The 18,344-nt window shown below is 41.3% G+C and overlaps 3 protein-coding genes across 3 annotated transcripts in view; 2 read left to right on the top strand and 1 right to left on the bottom strand.

Moving 5' to 3' along the window:
• The window catches only part of ccdc146 (coiled-coil domain containing 146), a 51,896-nt gene extending 46,538 nt beyond the window's left edge, over positions 1 to 5,358 (top strand). Inside the window, exon 23 of the mRNA XM_056367593.1 lies at positions 558 to 5,358. Coding sequence (XP_056223568.1) covers positions 558 to 758 — 201 coding nt within the window. The 3' untranslated portion in view covers positions 759 to 5,358. The remainder of the gene's footprint in view (positions 1 to 557) is intronic.
• Positions 5,359 to 5,393: 35 nt separating this feature from the next.
• Positions 5,394 to 18,344, bottom strand: part of gsap (gamma-secretase activating protein) — a 29,512-nt gene continuing 16,561 nt past the window's right edge. The window contains exons 25-32 of the mRNA XM_056368137.1: positions 18,136 to 18,231; positions 13,756 to 13,826; positions 13,361 to 13,455; positions 12,642 to 12,761; positions 8,937 to 8,998; positions 6,469 to 6,573; positions 5,818 to 5,914; positions 5,394 to 5,536 (exon numbers count right to left, since the gene is read on the bottom strand). Of these exons, the coding sequence (XP_056224112.1) occupies positions 5,436 to 5,536; positions 5,818 to 5,914; positions 6,469 to 6,573; positions 8,937 to 8,998; positions 12,642 to 12,761; positions 13,361 to 13,455; positions 13,756 to 13,826; positions 18,136 to 18,231 (747 nt within the window). The 3' untranslated portion in view covers positions 5,394 to 5,435. The remainder of the gene's footprint in view (positions 5,537 to 5,817; positions 5,915 to 6,468; positions 6,574 to 8,936; positions 8,999 to 12,641; positions 12,762 to 13,360; positions 13,456 to 13,755; positions 13,827 to 18,135; positions 18,232 to 18,344) is intronic.
• LOC130163771 (C5a anaphylatoxin chemotactic receptor 1-like) lies at positions 10,655 to 12,631 on the top strand. Its single transcript, XM_056368138.1, has 2 exons — positions 10,655 to 11,238; positions 11,507 to 12,631. Exons 1-2 carry the CDS (start codon positions 10,870 to 10,872, stop codon positions 12,047 to 12,049), a joined length of 912 nt encoding a protein of 303 aa, XP_056224113.1. The 5' UTR covers positions 10,655 to 10,869; the 3' UTR covers positions 12,050 to 12,631.

Consider the following 18,344-nt stretch of genomic DNA (forward strand, 5'->3'; position numbering starts at 1 on the left):
TAGTGCTTTGACAAAAACATGCATTAATCATCTGTTGTTAAAGTCATCTGTGTGTCATAACCTGTCGGTCTGACAGATGATTAAGTGCAGCTTACACTGTCTTGATATTATTCTACTCCAAAAGACAAAATCCTGTATATCACATCCTGCACAGCATCTCTAATCACTCTCTCTCTCTCTCTAATGTGTATTTTCATTTATGGAAGTTAATATAAAAAAATAAAAAAAACTTCATAGATCAAACTTTAATCAGCCTTGAGATTTTGAGCTCAACTGTTCATTGGTGCCCTTGCATTTGTCTTGAGATATTAAAAAATAAATAAAATAAATCTTGGAATTAATTATTCCATTTTCACAATTAAAATTCAGGAAAAAGGAATTTTAACTATTTAGTTCAAGGTCATGCAGTCTCACATCAAATATTCAAACTGCCTCTGGTGTGTTTGTGTGTGTGTGTGTGTGTGTGTGTGTGTGTGTGTGTGTGTGTGTGTGTTTGTTTGTGTGTGTGTGTGTGTGTGTGTGTGTGTGTGTGTGTGTGTGTGTGTGTGTGTGTGCAGCTGGCTAAAGAAGAAGAGTGGAACCAGTTGCCTAATGGAGAGTACACCACAGCTGAAGCTCGTCCTAACGCGTACATCCCCCAGACCGACTCTCTTCCTCTGCCCAAACCCTATGGATCCCAGGCCCCCTTCAAACCCCCCCAACCAGGAGCCAACATGAGACACATCCGCAAACCAACAGTCAAACCCTTAGAGATATAGGAAGCAATATACATGTTTGCACATCAAGACTACTGTGTATTCATGAAGTTGGAGGCTGATTTTTAATCAGAATCCACACATTTCACATCAGTGTCCCTCCGAGACATTGAATCTTCACTACAGGAATCAGCAGAAATTCAAAAATAAATGAACGTTTTAATTTTTAATATATTTTCTGGGGCATTTTTTTCTTATTCCTTTCACACATTTATTGATCTATCTGCTCTCTCTCACTCCTTCCTCCTCCACTTCTCTGCTTCCTGTGTGTGTTTTCGTCCTAGCTGTTCAGCATACCACTGCTGTTTTGTCATTTGTGTGTGTACTCGTGGACTGCATCTGGTTGTGATTTTTGTTTCCCTTTTTTTTGTTGTTTTTTTTACATTTACTGGCAAGAACTTGTTTACACGCTGCTTGCTGTAACACTAAGTACTGTAGGAGAGTGGAAGGGAAGACAGAGGACATGGGGGAAATTAAATTTGTGTTTATTATTGTATCATGTTCACCAACAGGAAGTTTTGTATTTATTTCTGTACTCAACACATCATCATTGTCTCACTACCTTTCTCTTAGAAAGAAATTCATTTCACATATTTCTACATATTCTTCATCTCGTTACTGTTTCATTCCTCGCAGTTGTAATCATGCAGCTGATGAATAAATTGCAGTGGATTTAAGCTCTAAGCTAGGCTAAGAGTGGCTGCCTAATGTCTGAAATGATAAATATAAATATGGAGAGGAAGATCAGGCAATGAAAGAGCATAGAGAATGACAAAGAGAGAGGAGAATTTAAATGAAGAGGAATGAGATGGCTGTCGGAAAAGGCAGCAGAGGAGAGTCGGGGAGGGGAAAATGGATAAAAGTGGAGAGTAAGTGGGGTGGAGAGTTCAGAGTTGGTTACTGGAGACTGAAACAAAGTCCCTAGCCTCTGAAGTTTCTTAAACCTTACTCGAAGTTGTCGTATCTGCTGATCTTATGAGTGTGTTTTGCAGCTTGTGAGCATGTGTGTGCTTGAGAAACAAGTTCATGTGGGGGCTAATGCTGTGTATGTATGTACACATATTTGTGTTTTGGAAAAAAAAAAAACTTCTGAATAGAATTATAAAGTGGTGTGATTGATGTGTGGTAAATTTATTGTCACAAGAACCAGTGCGCTAACAATAGATTGACTCCCCAGTACATAATTCCTAAAGGATGAGTCTGTTGTGACACTCGTCATGAGAAGCAGTTAGCAAGCTAATTAGCAAGCTAGCTAAAAACAATGGATAAACGGTTAAAATAGTCAAATGAAAGTAATTTATGAGTTGAATTACCATAATTAACTAAAGGTTACTGGATAAACACTAAGTTATGAGCCAAAAGAAACTGATAGTTGTATTACCAAAAAAAATGGAGCAGTCAAAACAGTTATCATTACTTAAAGTAATGGATAAATGGTGAAATGGGTAACTAGCTAAAAGCGATGAGCAAACAGCTGAAATAATAAGCTAAAAGTAATGAATGAACTGTTGACAGCTAAAAGTAAAAGATAAACTGCTGACGTAGTTTGCTAAAAGTGATGGGACAGTTGAAACCGTTAGCCAGTTAAAAGGAATGGATAAATGGTAGAAACAGGAAACTAAAAGTAATGCAAAATCGTTTAAATAATTAGTTACACCCAAAAGTCTGTATATAGTAATGGATAAACAGTTTCACAGTCATATAAAAGTGATGGATAAACAGTCGACTTTGCCGGTGAAGGTGTACTGACGCTAATACAGGATGTGGGGTATGTCAGACAAAAATGTTTGGAAACCTCTGGTGTACACCGTGTTGAGCTTGATTTGCAAAACACGCTGTGTGAGTCAACTTCTTAAGAGGTTCAAGAAGGCAGCAGGCGAGAGTTTATCGGATTTCGAGCCAGCCCTGTCCACCCAGTGATGTGGTGTGTGTGTGTGTGTGTGATGATCCATTGCGGGCTGATGGTGAGAGCTGTCAGATTAATTTAGCCCCCTAACTGTTTGTGCTTATTAGTCAGCTACATAACACCGGCTGCATAACAAAGTGTGGGGGAGGCAATCAAGTGGGGAATGAGCAATTTGTTCACGTTTAAAAAAGGAATTCCCCAGAGGAGAAATGATCTGAAGCAAACTGTAACGAGACGGTGTTGTAACTCAGGGTAGAAAAAAAACTGAAAAACTAGGTAGGTATTGTAATACAAGCGTGTACAAAAGCGTGATGGGTGTGTTCTTCACTAAATGTGACTCAGCGTGTGTGATGACTGATGCTGAGATTATTTCCTGACTTCAGTGGAACTCTGCTGAGTCTGTCCAAAACACTCAAATATTCTCAAGAATATGAGCGCTCACTTCCTCCTCTGCAGAGCTTTTCACGCTACAAACTATCTGACTGCGAGTTCAGATCGTTTCTTAATTTATCTCAAGGCTCCACTGTGCAATTAGCACTTTTTTTCAGGGTTCAAAGGAAATTCAATGGAAACAAAGTGAGCCAAGGCCTGACTTACCACAAAGTTTCTCTGTGCTCCATGTTCTTCAAAAATGAGGAAGAAAAGAAAAATACAGTTAAAAAAAATCTCTTTATTCACATTTCATCTTACAAAACTTTTTATGTGTAAACAAACGAAACATGAGTGGCAGAAAGATCCCTTTTTCCTCAGACTAGGACTGTTATGTAACTTCTCGAAATCGAAGCGCAACTTAAGATGTAAATAATCTCTGGTATTAAGTCTCGGCTGGTGCGCAGGGTGCCAATACTCTGACACTATAAAAAAAAAACGATTATGAACACACACAAACGCAACACAGACGCACGACCGCCACTACCAAAGAATTTCTACACTTACATTAAACGCTCAGTTGTGATTGAGGGCACACACTCATGTTATTCAAACCAGACCTTTGAGCATCTGTGTGTGTGTGTGTGTGTGTGTGTGTAGACCTCAGTTCTTATTGCTTTATTTACCCTGTACTATCTTATTTGTTTAATGGTTTGTCAAGCATTTTCAGACTGATTTTGCAATGTGCTATACAAAATAAAGTTATTGTAAAGTCACTGAAGTCTGCTGTTTCCCCCTCATGTATTATGTATCATATATAATGTTTTAATTATTAAGTAGAGCTGGGAGGCTTTAATATTTCTGTATAGCACAGAGTATCAAACACTAACTTTAAGTGACAATTATGAGAGATAATGGTAAATGCTAAAACATCATGTGACACCAGTCAAAACAGGAAGAGTAATAACCAGGACAGACTGTATAATAATGGAGTGGCTCAGTGATGCCGTTGCAGTTTGTTAACATTAGCCGCTACAAGCTACTGGTCATATCAGACTATAAGACTAGCATCAAAATTGTGCTGTGTATTGAACTAAGCACAGGTGTGTTTTATTATTTATGAATTCGACCTTTCATTTGTTTGAGTAAGAATGTGTTTTGTTTTTTTTTTCAAATTTGATCTTCTAAAGGTGAAATAGTCTCGCTTGAAATCAACATTCGAACAGTTTTAGAGCCTTTTCATTCAGCGCAACTTCTTTTGCGGTTGTTTTTGATTGTGAAAACGTCGCCTGAGCTTTTGTAGAAAAACGTATGTATATTTTTCAAATTACGGTATCATTGTGTACAGTGCTGAAACATAGTCATTTCAAATGATACTGTCTAAACAACAGCAGCAACAAATAGTGAATTTCCTGATTATCTCACACACATCTTCCTGACATTATTAACATTTCATTTAATCCACATCTTAATTGTCTCAAATCTTGAAAATCCTTCTCGCTCATCTGCCACTCCTCATTCAGACTTGGATTTACATTCAGATGTAGATGAAGAATTTGCACATTTAGTTTACAACACCTAAATATCTTCCAGTGAGTCCTGCCGACTCACACCTCGGCCACTTCCTAAAGCAACCATTCTGTATAACTCCCGTGCTGAAATCAGATTAGATGCATAGCAGCCGCTGCCTGAACATATCAAGCCACTCTGTCTATCGAAGCTTTTTGTCGGTGTGTAATCAAGTTGATGGGGCTGCAGCGGCATTACAGGAAGCACGGGAGGATAAACAATCATGTTTGATTTATAAATACTGTTTGCAGGATTTGACGTCGATGTTCATAAATTGTTTGAGAGACAGCGGAGAAGCTGAGGAGGCGCTGGAGGGGAGCGTTGCAAGCTACAGAAATTGAGTCAATACAAATAGCTGCCTGCAGTTATTGATTTTCAATAAATATTTGAAAAGCATATTTCCTGAAATTGAAGTACATCACCTACTGAAGATCTTTTGGTTACTGTTCATACCGTCCCTCCCACACGTCAGGATTTATAAGAAATAGGGTGAGCATTTTTTCACCTGCTCTGCCTCCCCTACTCTCCCCTCAGATCTGTCCTCTCTCCATCCATCTATCCCTCCGCCCCACCCCGATTTGTCATCAGCCATTGAGAGCTTGTTTACGAGCGCTCTGCCTTTCAATCTCTCCATTCATCTCTCACTCCTGGCTCCTCCATCATCCACCCAGCCGTTACCTGTCCTCAAGGCCACAGTCAATGATGACTGTGCTCTCAAATGCATTTTCCCCCTCATCTGTTTCTCCCTCAACCCATCCATCCATCTATCCATCCGCAGTCCCCCGACCCCCCCCCCCCCCCCCCCCCCCCGCCGCCTCCTCCTTCCTCCACATTCTTCACTTTGTATCAAAGCCCAGCAGTATTAGTGTCTGTTTCAGAGCCGTCTCCTCCACGAACCTGGCGTCCACGTTCTCCGTCTCCTCGAACGGGTTCAAAGCTGGAACAGAGGCGGAGCAGTTAGAGTGAGAAGCAGCTTATTATAGAGGATGCAACAGACACACACACACACACACACACACACACACACATACATACATACACACACATACTTCCTTCTATTTTTCATGATGGAGATTTTGACCAAGCATGCACATAAACGCACACTGAATACACACACTGTCTTAATCCTCCAAAGGCCTCTGATTCTAAACCCAGCAGGATATAAACACACACACACACACACACACACACACACACACACACACAAATATACACTACCTTGTTCTTCTATATCGGAGAGTATTTTTGCCAGGTAGGTAAGAGGAAGAAACTCAGGTCTGAACCCGGGCTTGTCTCTGCTGGTGAATGCAAAACCCTGAGGAAGGAAGGAAGGAAAAACACAAAAACAAACATTCAAGAAAAATCTGCAACAAGCCCAGAAACCAGTGACCATAACGTACTTGTTTCCATTTAAGTTGGCTGCAGTTTAGCTTTGTTAGACCTCAGAACTCTTATCTGTGATCGCACGCCATGCGACTGGTCTGCTGCGAGCCAATTAGCCGATAGCATCATGAAGTGGACAGATGCTGTGTTAGCTGCATTTATTTTATAAAAAAAATAAAAAAAAACCACGGAGGGCATTTTTTCTTCTGGAGTTGTGGCCTTGCAGAAAATAATAATAAATTTTTTTTTTTTTGGGGGGGGGGCTTTAGGACAAGAGAGGCCACAGCCCATCACCATTTTCCAGAAGAAATGTTAATTTCACACTCCTGTCAGGAAGTCTCTCCCCCTATAGTGTGTGTGCGTGCATTAAGTGTGTGTCTGAGAGAGAGAGAGAGAGACAGAGAGAGAGAGAGGGAGAGAGAGAGAGAGAGAGAGAGAGGGAGAGAGAGAGAGAGTTACAGAGGGTGATGCACTGTGCTGTGTTACCTTGGTTTTGCTGTGTTTCTCCAGCAGAGTCCTGACGTAATCTCTGGAGATTGAGGCTGAACTGACAGGATGATCCCACATATGGTAGATCCTCTGCTCCATAGGCTACACACACACACACATACACACACACACACACAATAGAGTTTATATTTTAAGCATGTAGCTCATGTTGTCATAAAAAAAAAATCATCCCTGGAGCATGTGAACATCTGTGCTTCTCTATTTTGCCAACTGGAACTCAAACCCATTACGAGTCCACTGCTAATGAGTTTCCACGGAAATCTTATTTTTCAGTGTTGTGCAATGCGCACCGCAGTAATAAATACATCTTAAGCAAACAGAGTCTACTGGTGTGACTGACAGTGAGAAGGAATGCAGCTTTTCCTCGAGGCTGCTTTTTCTGTCCGGCTTCAAACGGGCTGCCAGGTTGATCTGGAGCTGCTGAAGGATTGTGTTTCCATCAGAGGTGAGAAGAAACGAGTTGAGAAAACAGCACAGCCAGCTCCTGACAAGTTCCTCAGATTCATTAATACATTTTTTTCTTTCCTGCATAATCAGGGCTAAAAGTACTTTCAAGAACATGCAGCTTTTTGAAATTAGTTATGATTATTTGCAAAAGAAGCAGGTAATGTGGATCAAACCTTCTGTCACGGTTTATGTAATTTTATCTCATGATATCCGTCTTTTTCCAGAAGTTCAATTGAGAGACCATTTATACATACAGCGACATGATATCAGAACATAACAATTTCATGTCAGGATCACTGCTGGTTCCTTAGGACAGTGATTCCTAACCTGGAGGTCAGGGCCTCCTGGAGGGGTCGCAGTGTTCGATGTTTAACAATAGAAAGCTGTTTATTTTGAGACTTCTCACTCAAATTTGAATGAACATTATATTTGACCTCTTGCTGATCATGACAATTGTTCATCTTTGAGGGAAGATTCAGTCTTCGGTTGAACTAGTTCACATATGCAACGTGTGACAAGAGTAAACGTAAGTTCGTTTTCAGGGACGAAAAGCTCGGGGGGGGGGGTAAAAGAAAGGGGGCCTTGTGAGAAGAATTATTATTAACACTCAAATAAACTGAAAAGAATTCAACCACCCACCTATAACGCGGCCCTAAAAACCTTGAGAAGAATTTCCAGATTCATCTTCATATTAAAATAGGGAGATGATCATGGTTCAGCAAGCTGAGGAGAAGATCTACATCTATAAATCTTTACACTCTTTTTGTGGGTGAAGTCCAACTACCAACAAGTTTCAAACTATGTGATTTGCTGATCCAGGTTGTACAGGTGAACTTAACAAAGGTCTAAGCTCATGAATAATAAATGATAAGAACCGCTTCGTGTGTTGGAGCCTGTTTTAATTCACTGATGCCTAAAATCTCCGTTTAGTAAACATTAACATTATTGTGTAAGTAGTATAGAAGGCTTAAAGCTATGAAGAAGTTAATGCTACAGGCTCCTGGTCCCCTGTGTATCTGTTACTGCAGAAATCTGAAATATAATTTGAAGGTTTAGTGGAATCCTCTGGACGTTACACACATTATTAATGAGAATTATGGAGGTGCTGGGTTTAGTCAAGGTACAAATCTCCAACAGTGGGCGAACCTTTCCTGTTTTCTAACTCTATCAGTGTGTGTGTGTGTGTGTGTGTGTGTGTGTGTGTGTGTGTGTGTGTGTGTGTGTGTTGTACCTGCTAAATCTCTCCTGCCTGCCAAACTCACCCAACAAAAAGTCTGACAGGCAGGAAACAGAACAGAGACACTAAACACTCAACATTCCTCTGATCACAATGCGGACGGAACACACACACACACACACACACACACACACACACACACACACACACACACACACACACACACACACACACAGAAATATACTGTACCCACACGGGAACACGTGGAAGTTACACAACAGTTAAGACACAAACACACACACTAAGTAGACAACTACCTACACAACCCCCCTTCCTGACACACACACACACACACACACACACACACACACACACACACACACACACACACACACGCACGAACACACACACACTCAACCAGCCAGTTACACAAGCGCTTTGTGATTGGCTTGAGGGGGGCTTGAGGGAGATGAGAACTAAAATAACTTCAAACTCTTAATTGGACCAGAATGGGAAGTTTGGGGAGAGAACCATTCGAGAAAAGATCAAACCCCCCCCCCCCCCCCCCCACTCACAGACGGGATTATAATGGCCACATGCATTGTTAAACTCCTTCCAACCATCCAAGCATTAGAGTTTCAGTCCAGTCAAAACGACTGGTACGTTTCATCTCTTGTCCTCCAGGTTCGTTCACTCACACACGTGTCGTCATTCGGAGTGGCTGATAAACCCGGACTGCTCCTCATCTCTGCGCAACAAAAAATACGTTGTGCTGGACCACGCACACACACACACTCGAACGCACACATAACAGAAGTACCTCAGGGAGTCTCTTGAGTATGCTGAACTTGAGTCTCTCGTTGGCTTCACTGTTGTCCAGATCTAAACCCCAAAAAAGAGAGGAAAAGAGAGGAGATGTGACGCTAATTACTCTTCACAAATCTGACACGGGATGCAACGTTACACATTCTCTCTACGCTTCTCACTCTCTGTTTTGCAGAAATACTGTAAGTAAAATAAATGCCGATGCAATCATCAAAATCCCAGATTACGAAGTGGTCGGCCAATCAAGAGCTTTTCCCCCCATGTGTTCCAGGAAATAATGTATCTATGGTTACCACATGTAGGCGGCGTATCAAAGGTCTGCACCCAGGTTAAGGATGACTGGTTGGACTGAGAAAAACTCACATGAGCAAAAAAAAATAAATAAAAAATGTTTGTGTGTGTTTGTAATGAGGCAGAAAGTGCACACCAGTTGAATCTTGAGTGGATATATAGATATTTGATTGCTCCCCGGGGAGAAGTGACGCACGAGCCCTCTCACTTCAAAGTCATGAAACGGCCTTTTTCTCTCACTTTTAAGTTCGGACTCGGCCCTCTAAAATAATCCTTTCATCTTTTGAAGATCTTTTGTTGCGTTCATGAGAGAGAACGGTGTAAACTACAGCGAGATCAAGAGCGACGAGGAAGGGCCACATATTTTCGGTTCTGTTGATTTCAGCGCCTAGTCGCAGGGTTTGTCCTTTTGAACAATGTGCTTTTCCTCCGCTATGCAATCCACAAAATACACATCAGTCAGGCAGTCGCCTTTGAGCGAGGCGATGAATGAACCTTCACCAAGAGCTCTGGTGCTTGTGTCATACAGCGTGGCGTACTGGTAAAAACCCCCCACACCAACATGTCGCAGCTCTGTGCTGTGACCTGCTTTTACAGCTTCGGTGATTAAGAGTTATCTATTCTTCAGCTACAACCATTAACAAGAAAAAAAATTACATGAACTTATTATTATAAAAATTAAATTGAGTTATTGTTCAGTTTTTTTTTTGATTAATCTATTCATTAAGTCAGTACGAAATAAAAGCAACATTTTTAAAAAATAACTCCAATTAAAATGAAAATTAAGAGTAGTGAAATAAAATGTCACAATAACTAAACTGAGTTTTAATAATGTATTTTATATGTATAATTTACGTTATGGCATCATTTGGCTGTTTATTTCATCCCCTGCACTCTTATGTCCTATTCATCTGTTTCGTATTGAGCGCTTTAAAGCTCCATACTAGACACGTTCACATCTGTTTGTCACAGTTACTGTCCTGTGGGTTTTTCGGGTGTATTTCAGAAAGTAGTTCATTACAGGTGTGGTACGGCTCAGCCACCTGTGTGTCAGTTGTCAAACATCATCTGATGCTATGCAGGTCAAAAAAAAACAACAACAAAAAAAAACTAAGAGCTTGCTTACAGCCACATTAGCGGCTCTGTGAGGCTGTAGTTTAGACACACTGGTATTCTTTTCAAAGGTTTAGAGAAAGTTGTGCGATCAATGATTCCCCAAAATGTCAGTGGGGGTTGAGCGGTAGCTGTGGAGAGTGTGTGCAGGTCAGGCGCTGCTACCCAAGATTAAGGATTAATGTCCTTTTGGAACCTCTACTACTTAACTTTAAAACACAGTGGACAGTGTGCCTCTGAAGAATTGAGATTTACTCCTCAAATCAAATATTCCATATACACTTTTCAGATATAAAGCACCTGGGTTGACTGCACAGGTACGAGCAGATATGGTTTGAGCAGCGCTGAGGCTAAGGTTTCGTAAACAGTAAATTTTCCCCTCAAACACCAAGACCACAGACCACCGGAGTGTGGGTACATGTGCTGGTGTATTTCAGCAACAGCAACCAGGTCACAGACAGCTTGAGCTCGACTCAACAGTTCGGTTCTTCATCTTTCTTCGTCATTCCTCCCCCATTTCCACGATGAGCGTTAACGAGAGCTCCAACACCTCCAGCAACAGCCCCCAATCCTCTGGATCCATCCCCGACCCCTGGTACATCGTGGCCGGTGTGATTGTCGTCATTTGTCTGCTTGGTATCCCCGCCAACATCACGGTGATAATAAAACTCAGCCGGCGTCTTCGCGGCTCCTCCATCTCGCAGCGGCTCTTCTTCAACCTGGCAGTGTCGGACCTGCTCTGCCTGCTCTGCTTGCCTTTTGGCATGCTCATTTTCTACAGCGGATCACATATGACGTATGGAGTCTGTCGGCTTGTCTTTTACTTCTTCTTTTTCTGCGTCAGCTCCGACTTAAACATTCTGGTGCTGATCGGCCTTCAGAGATACTACCAGGTAAGGAACTACCAATCACACAGAGGGTTTTGTAAATCTTTTAGGTTTTTAAAAAAAAAAAAGTAGCGCTAGGGATTTTGTTTGTAGGTTGTATTACCCTGTTTGTCTGATGATTTCAGGTCGGTGCTAGCGTAAAATACACTCAGAAATCCACTTTCAGATACAAAGAAATCACTGATTTATACAAATTGTGTAAAGTGGGACAAAAGTAGTGACAGCAGAATACAGTCCGAAATCAAACTAAAATAATGTCCATTTCATTTGGCAGATTCTTCACCCTAACAAGTGGGCCAAGCTGGACCGGACATGGCAGCGGCTTTTACTGTTCTCTGTGTGGATGCTCGCAACCCTGGAGGCTTTTCCAGTCGTGTTTTCACTAACAGACATTAAGAAAGAGTGGACCAGCACTCATTCCTGCAGCAATCACACAATCACACCGTTCTTCGAAGTGGTTTACATCATATTCATAGTTGTCAGCCACCTAGTCCTGCTGTCCTGCTATGTGCTACTTGTTCGAGGGGTCAACCGAGCTAAAATGGCCAAGAAGAAAGAGCCCAGAGCGACTAAACTTTTCATCCGAATAATCGCCGTATCCCTGGCCGTTGCCTTCTTTCCCTTAATTCTCCGTATGCTGTATGTGGTCGCTCTCTTCAAGGATTCAGAAGAACTGCTTCATGTTAGCAAGATGCTGACGTTTGTTGAATGTTTTTACTTTTTCAATCACTGTCTGAATCCATTCCTGTATTTCTTTGCGTCTCAGTATGGCAACAGAGACAGCAGCCAGAAGAATAACTTCCTTAATGACAACTAATATGACTGCTGGTGTGATCCCTGTATCGTAGCTTCATATTTTTAACACACATCTGCTAAACTTAATCTCACTGATGGTCTTGGAAGTGCTGAATACTGTGTCAGCGTGAATACAAAACTTCTCTACTACTTCCATTTTTCCTCTTTGTACAGAAACCACATGATGTACAAAAGAGTGCATAACAATTTTTAAACAATGATGATGTCATTTAATTATTTAGGATTATTTTGATATTTTTTTTTTGTTTTTGTTTTTTTTGCATTGTGTGCCTTTATATTAAAAGAACATTCTACAAAACAGACTGTGTTTTACACCGGCTGAATGACTGAATGAGTCCAGCTAACAAGAGCTAGCCGCTGCATGATGCTAAACGTAGAGTGCGTCGAGCTAAATGCTAAACATCGGCATGCTAACATGCTCACAATGACAACGTTAACACGCCGATGGAGAGATGTTTCTGTTCGACCACTGCCGTCTCCTGACTGCTGCTCCACGTGTGCAGGACGACATCTTTCTTGAACAAACATACGCAAAGAGAGACTTAGCAGCGTGTGTGTTTGTGAGTGTGTTTCAGGTGTGTGTGTGTGTGTACCTGTCATGAGGCGAGACAGAAAGGTTTCAGTGAGCTGGAGGAAACCGTGATCAATGTACTGTAGGAAGGTCTGATGAGGGAGGCAGCGCACAGCAAGCACTGCTAAAAGGGTGTGATAGCCTGGGGAGGAGGAAGGAGAAGAAGAAGAAGAGGAAGAAAAGACTTAGCTTTTAATGTTCCTGAAAACCACAAAGGAAAAGAAAAAAGTAAAACAAGACTTAAGAGTGTACAGCCATGCTAGCAGCTATGACTCAGTATTCCTGCGGCTTTACAGCATTCACACTCACATTTACACCTGCAGCCTCAGTGTTAAGCAGGAGCTGCCTTGCTCCAGGGCACCTCTCATTTCCTTTCTCTCTCCCAGTTATCCAGTGGGATTCTTACCCACAAAGTTTCACTCATGAGCAACTAAAATCATGGGATTGTGTAACAGGGGTGGGGGGGTTATGCCACAAACACTGGAAAATGAATTCAAATGACTGAAAATGTATTCACACTCTGCTTTACCCGTGTCTGCACTATGCTAATGTTTAACATATTTTTGGTTATATTAGTGCAGACGAGAGTCTATTGCCTCTGTTGTCAGACACACATTGTTATTCTGAGACAGGGAGACTGGATTATAACAACTAAAAGTGTGTGTGTGTGTGTGTGTGTGTTGTGTGTGTGTGTGTGTGTGTGTGTGTTGTGTGTGTGTGTGTGTGTGTGTGTGGGTTTACCAGGTGGGAGTGGCAGGCAAAGACCCCTCGTGGCTTCCAAGATCCGAAACATGAAGTGAAACACAGACCATTCGGCCGGACTGCCCTGCTGCTTCCTGGAACACACACACACACACACACACACACACACACACACACACACATACACACACACATACACACACACACAAAAGTTTGGACGGGGATGTTATGTAACGTGAGAAAGAGGGGTCATCACCAATTTGCACATGTGGACAACACACGCAGTAGGGAGTGATGGGGAGGGGGGGTGGTCCAGAGCACAAGATGCGTGAAGATGAACACACACATTCTTTCAGTGCTTTACACTTTACATGACATTAGTTAGAAACATGACTTTTAAAGGAGACGCACACTGACGAGGGAGGGCTACTCACAAGCACAGAACACGAGGGCCCAGCTCGTACTTCAGCCAGACTGACTCCAGCATGTGTCTGATGAGCTCCAGCTAAACACACACACAGACACACACACACACGTTAGTGCTTAGGGAAGGAGATGCTCGATTAGATTCAAATGAAACGTTTTCTTCGACATGCAGCTGAGTCAGAAGCCTGGAAATTTTGCACTACACAAGCATCCTGTCTGAAAATATGCAATTTAGACATCTTTTTTTATTCTTTTTTTTGCTATGACAACGTTTTCTTCATGGAAATGTACACTTGTTCTATGATCAATTTCTTCACTTCCCTCTTCTTTTTAATTCCTACTTCCCATTTTCATTTCAACTGAGCAACAGGAACAACGCAGAGGGAACACACGTTTCAGCACACACACACAAATCATTTCAACACACATCTGACAGCATCCAGGATCATTCGGAGGTACTCGACTCGTCTGAAGCTTGCCTCCTGTGTGCTGAAACACACACTCATCGTTTCCACGAATGACCGCTCCCTCATCTCATGCTTTAGAATAACAGGAAAACGATCTGCCTCATTCACATCCTGAGCAGCAGTGGGAAACCCTCCGCCAGCTATGTCCTCTAGTGACCTCAGGGTGGGAATTTCAATTAGCGTCATTTATGTGACAGATTTGCCCAAGAATAAAATTAGTGTTTAATGTTTTTTTTTTTTTTTTCTCACTTCTGCACAGATGTGATGTTTTTTCACAAAAAAAGAAACTTGTTTGCGTCTGTTATACTGACTGAGGAGAGGGAATGGAAAATCACACTGGTGATTCTGCATCTGTTAAAGCCACGGTGACTGAAGTTATGTCTGACCCTGTTGAGGTGGAGACAGGTTGAGAAACTATCAACAGTGTGTGATTTTTCACGCCATATTTTTCTTTTGTTTCCCCCTTCATGTTGAAAATATCTTTTATTTTTCTATTTAGTTCAAATTTGTATCATATTCATTATTATTATATATATTTTTTCTTTCATATTTATTCCTATGCCTCTGTGCCAGTGACGGCCATGGCATTACTGTTTGCAGGTTGTTCATCCGTCCCATTCTCCTGAACGTCATATCTCAGTGACACCAAGAAGGAACATTCCCCTGGAGTCAAGGACGAACTGATTAGAATTTGGTGGTTAAAGGTCAAAGGTCAAGGTTACTGCTGTTGTTCTCATTATAATTTCTTTCATTTTTATCATTTTCATTTATCTCAAGAAGGGTTGAACGATAAACAAAAACAAAAACTGCACTTGGCCATATTGCATTTTCAATAATATTTTGATGAATTGTTCAGTATTTTAATTCATTACATTTCTTTTTTCTCTTTTGCCCTTTTCTTTTCTTAATCATTTCATTTGTTTCAGATACATCTATTATCATTTATCTCATTTCTCTTGGTGGCAGTTCTTTTCCATGTGTTGGTTCAAGTTCTATTTCAAGAAAATCTAGTCTTTATGTGTTCATTCATTGTATCTGTGTGGTTGAGAAAACTGAAGCTGGTGCATATAGTATTCACTTGTCTCCGTGTGACTGTTTGACCCATCGACACGTGCTTCTCTTGTTTTTAATCAGGGAGTCACAGTAAATCAATATAGGCTTTTGTTTTTTAACAAAGCAGTGTGCCTTGATTTTGACACTGGTTACTTGCCCCGAGCAAACCTCCCTTGTTCTTAATTTTTGTCACATGGAAATTGACAACTAGATTCAGGGATTTATATTGGCGGTTTTGTAAACACAGATAATAGAAGCAGTACTACAAAAATCAAAAACTGCTGTACATAAGCAAACAGTTCTTCCACTGGTCTGTTAATGGTATAAAATAAATTATTAAAATTTTCCTTCTGGTCCCACTAACATTTCTTGTGCTCGTTGCTGATGTAATCCAGGCCCCTGACAATCAGTAAATAAGATAAAAAATATGTAGCGGAGATGTTTTTTTGTGCTGGAAAAAAAATGTCAAACAAAAAGCAAGCGAGTGGTTTAAAGCCACAGACTCATACGCTGTAATCCCTGTGTGGTTTTCTATTAGAATAAAATCTAGAATCAGCGATTTGTCTTAATGAACCTCGATCCGACAAAGAGACTGGATTAACTCAGTGTGGGTCCTCTGCTGAAAAAAAAAAAAAAAAGTTTAATAACCTTGGGTATAGAATAACTTTTCTGCTGCATAATTAAAACTATTCCAGCCTATTTCAGTTCATTGCATTACTTTTAATATGCATTCCTGCTTTTAGTCATTCATATTCAGCTATTAGCGGGTTGCTCTTTGCTCTGACACTGGCTGTGTTATACAAAAAAAGGAATGCAACTCAGTTGTCTGTAGCAACAGGGACAGGAAATAAATAAATATCTATGACAATAATGTACTTTGGAGCTGTAATCTATCATAGCAAAAGTTCCCCGGCTCTTCAGAGCTGTAATCGTTTTCACCCCCAACTTCTCCCCTGTGTCAATGCAACCATTAGTCTCAATAAGCGCCGACAAGAGGGGGAGATGTTCTTTATTTGCGGAGGGGAAGTCAGCCCTCTTTGAAACACTACCACCCTGAGTGTTTTAAAGCATGAGTCAGCATGATGTGAGTTGGTGGTTGGTTTGTGAGTTAGTCGACTGTTCTGCGTTTCTCTAAAACGTCCCTGAAGGCTGCACCTTATGGGTCTTTTGTCTGAGTGTGTTTTAATAAGTCCGACTCCCAAGATGAGAAACTTTCCTAAAATCTCGCTGAGCAGAATAAACTCAAAAAGTCACTGCGGTTGTCTGTTGCAGGGTGACGTCAAAAAACTATTACAGATGCACCTATTTCTACTACTCTCATTTTGATATTGAAGGCGTAGGTTAAAACTCATGAGCCTGTCATACCGAGCGGAGCCACAGACCGACCCAGCTGTGAGCAGAGACGATTCCTTTCCTCTTTTTTTCTTTTACTCTGTCATATGTAATTCCTTAAAGTCCCAAATCGCTGTGCACCTTGCTTTCTATTCAATTCCTGCCTTACCCTTGGCCTGATTTAATACTGTTGTGTTGATATATGCTGTATGTCTGCTTTCAGTGGCTGTGAAGGGATTTACCTCCCAGGAATACTAAAGACTGACTTTACAGAAGTGCTTCTATAGGGTACGGCGACGGAGAGTGGTTACATCTTTTCCTCTTGGTTATGCAGATCCCACCTGCCTCTCTGTGGGTGGATACCAAGGGCGTTTTGAAGTGTGGAAGGGGAACAACGAAGGGATATTTATACACATTCATACACGTGTATTTACAGACATTTACACCATTCTAGAAATGTAATTGAAGTTGAGTTTTTTTTTGCTTTTGATAGTAATGGTAGTGTAACAAAAAAACAAACAAAGAAAAAACCTTTAGAGGTGATTAATTACCAAGTTGTACCGACAAGTGTAAAAACTATCATTTACACATAGCTCGAAGACTTTTTCTTGGCTGGGAGCATTATCTAACTCCACCAGAAAGCAAATAAGTATATTTCTCAAAATGTCAAACCCTCCTCTCCTCTCCTCTCCTCTCCTTTCCTCTCCTCTCCTCTCCTCTCCTCTCCTCTTCTGTCTTCTGTGATGGTTCTTGATAGAGCCCTACTAACAGTGTACAATGAGTTTTTGAGAACCAGCAGCATTATGGAGCAATGTTTTTTTATGTTTGGGTCCGCATTTTGGTTGGTTGCACATGGACACGGACGACACAGTCCTGCAAATGGTGTCATGTTACTCTCCGCTTATCAACAGGTGTCAACAACGAAACACAGCGATGCCCCAGAAAAAAGGGAGAGAAGAAGAAGATTCCTAGCAAGTAGACCTGAATGTAAACAATGCGGGTTTGAACTTGAAAAATGGCTTTGCAGTGGCTTTGTTTTAATGTGGAAGGAATCGCATTTGGTGATATTATTTCAACCTTTTGATCGGCAAATCAACCCCAAACTAAAAATAGAGAGGATGGCGAAAATAGGATTTTGAAAAGTAAAGCGGGAAATACCCCCTCTCCTCCCACACACATGTCCGCCACGACTGAAACAGTGACCTAACGGCTTCCAGCAACCTCTCTGAACTAAAGAGCACACATCCATCTGCGAGCCCTGTCAAAGCATTTAGTGTGAGTGGAAAAACCCGCTGCCTTTTCCAACTGAGCGATCCTCGCCGTGAGTGCCACTTAACCTTCCCCGAAAAAGAGTAAGGGCAAATATTAAATAAATAATACTTTAAGAGCTATGCCCCTTTTAAAAAAATTGGGTTCAGAGGGATATACAACACTCCTGAACCGCTTTTTATCTCTAACCACACACACACACACACACACACACACACACACACACACACACACACACACACACACACAAACACACAGTGTACCAACCAGTTTGGCTACATAGCAGACAACCAGCGAGTCAATCTTCTTCTTCCCCAGTCGAGGCAGGTGTCTGTTGAGATGCTCTCGAAGCTTGTCAACTGTCTGCAACACAAAAAACACTCATGGGTTATTTTCTGTGTGTGTGTGTGTGTGTGGCTTGGAGTAAAACTTTGTGTTTGTGTGTTTTAAGCATACTTTGTTGTGCACTCAGCAAG

This window comes from Seriola aureovittata, chromosome 22 (assembly GCF_021018895.1).
Source record: "Seriola aureovittata isolate HTS-2021-v1 ecotype China chromosome 22, ASM2101889v1, whole genome shotgun sequence".
NCBI lineage: Eukaryota > Metazoa > Chordata > Actinopteri > Carangiformes > Carangidae > Seriola > Seriola aureovittata.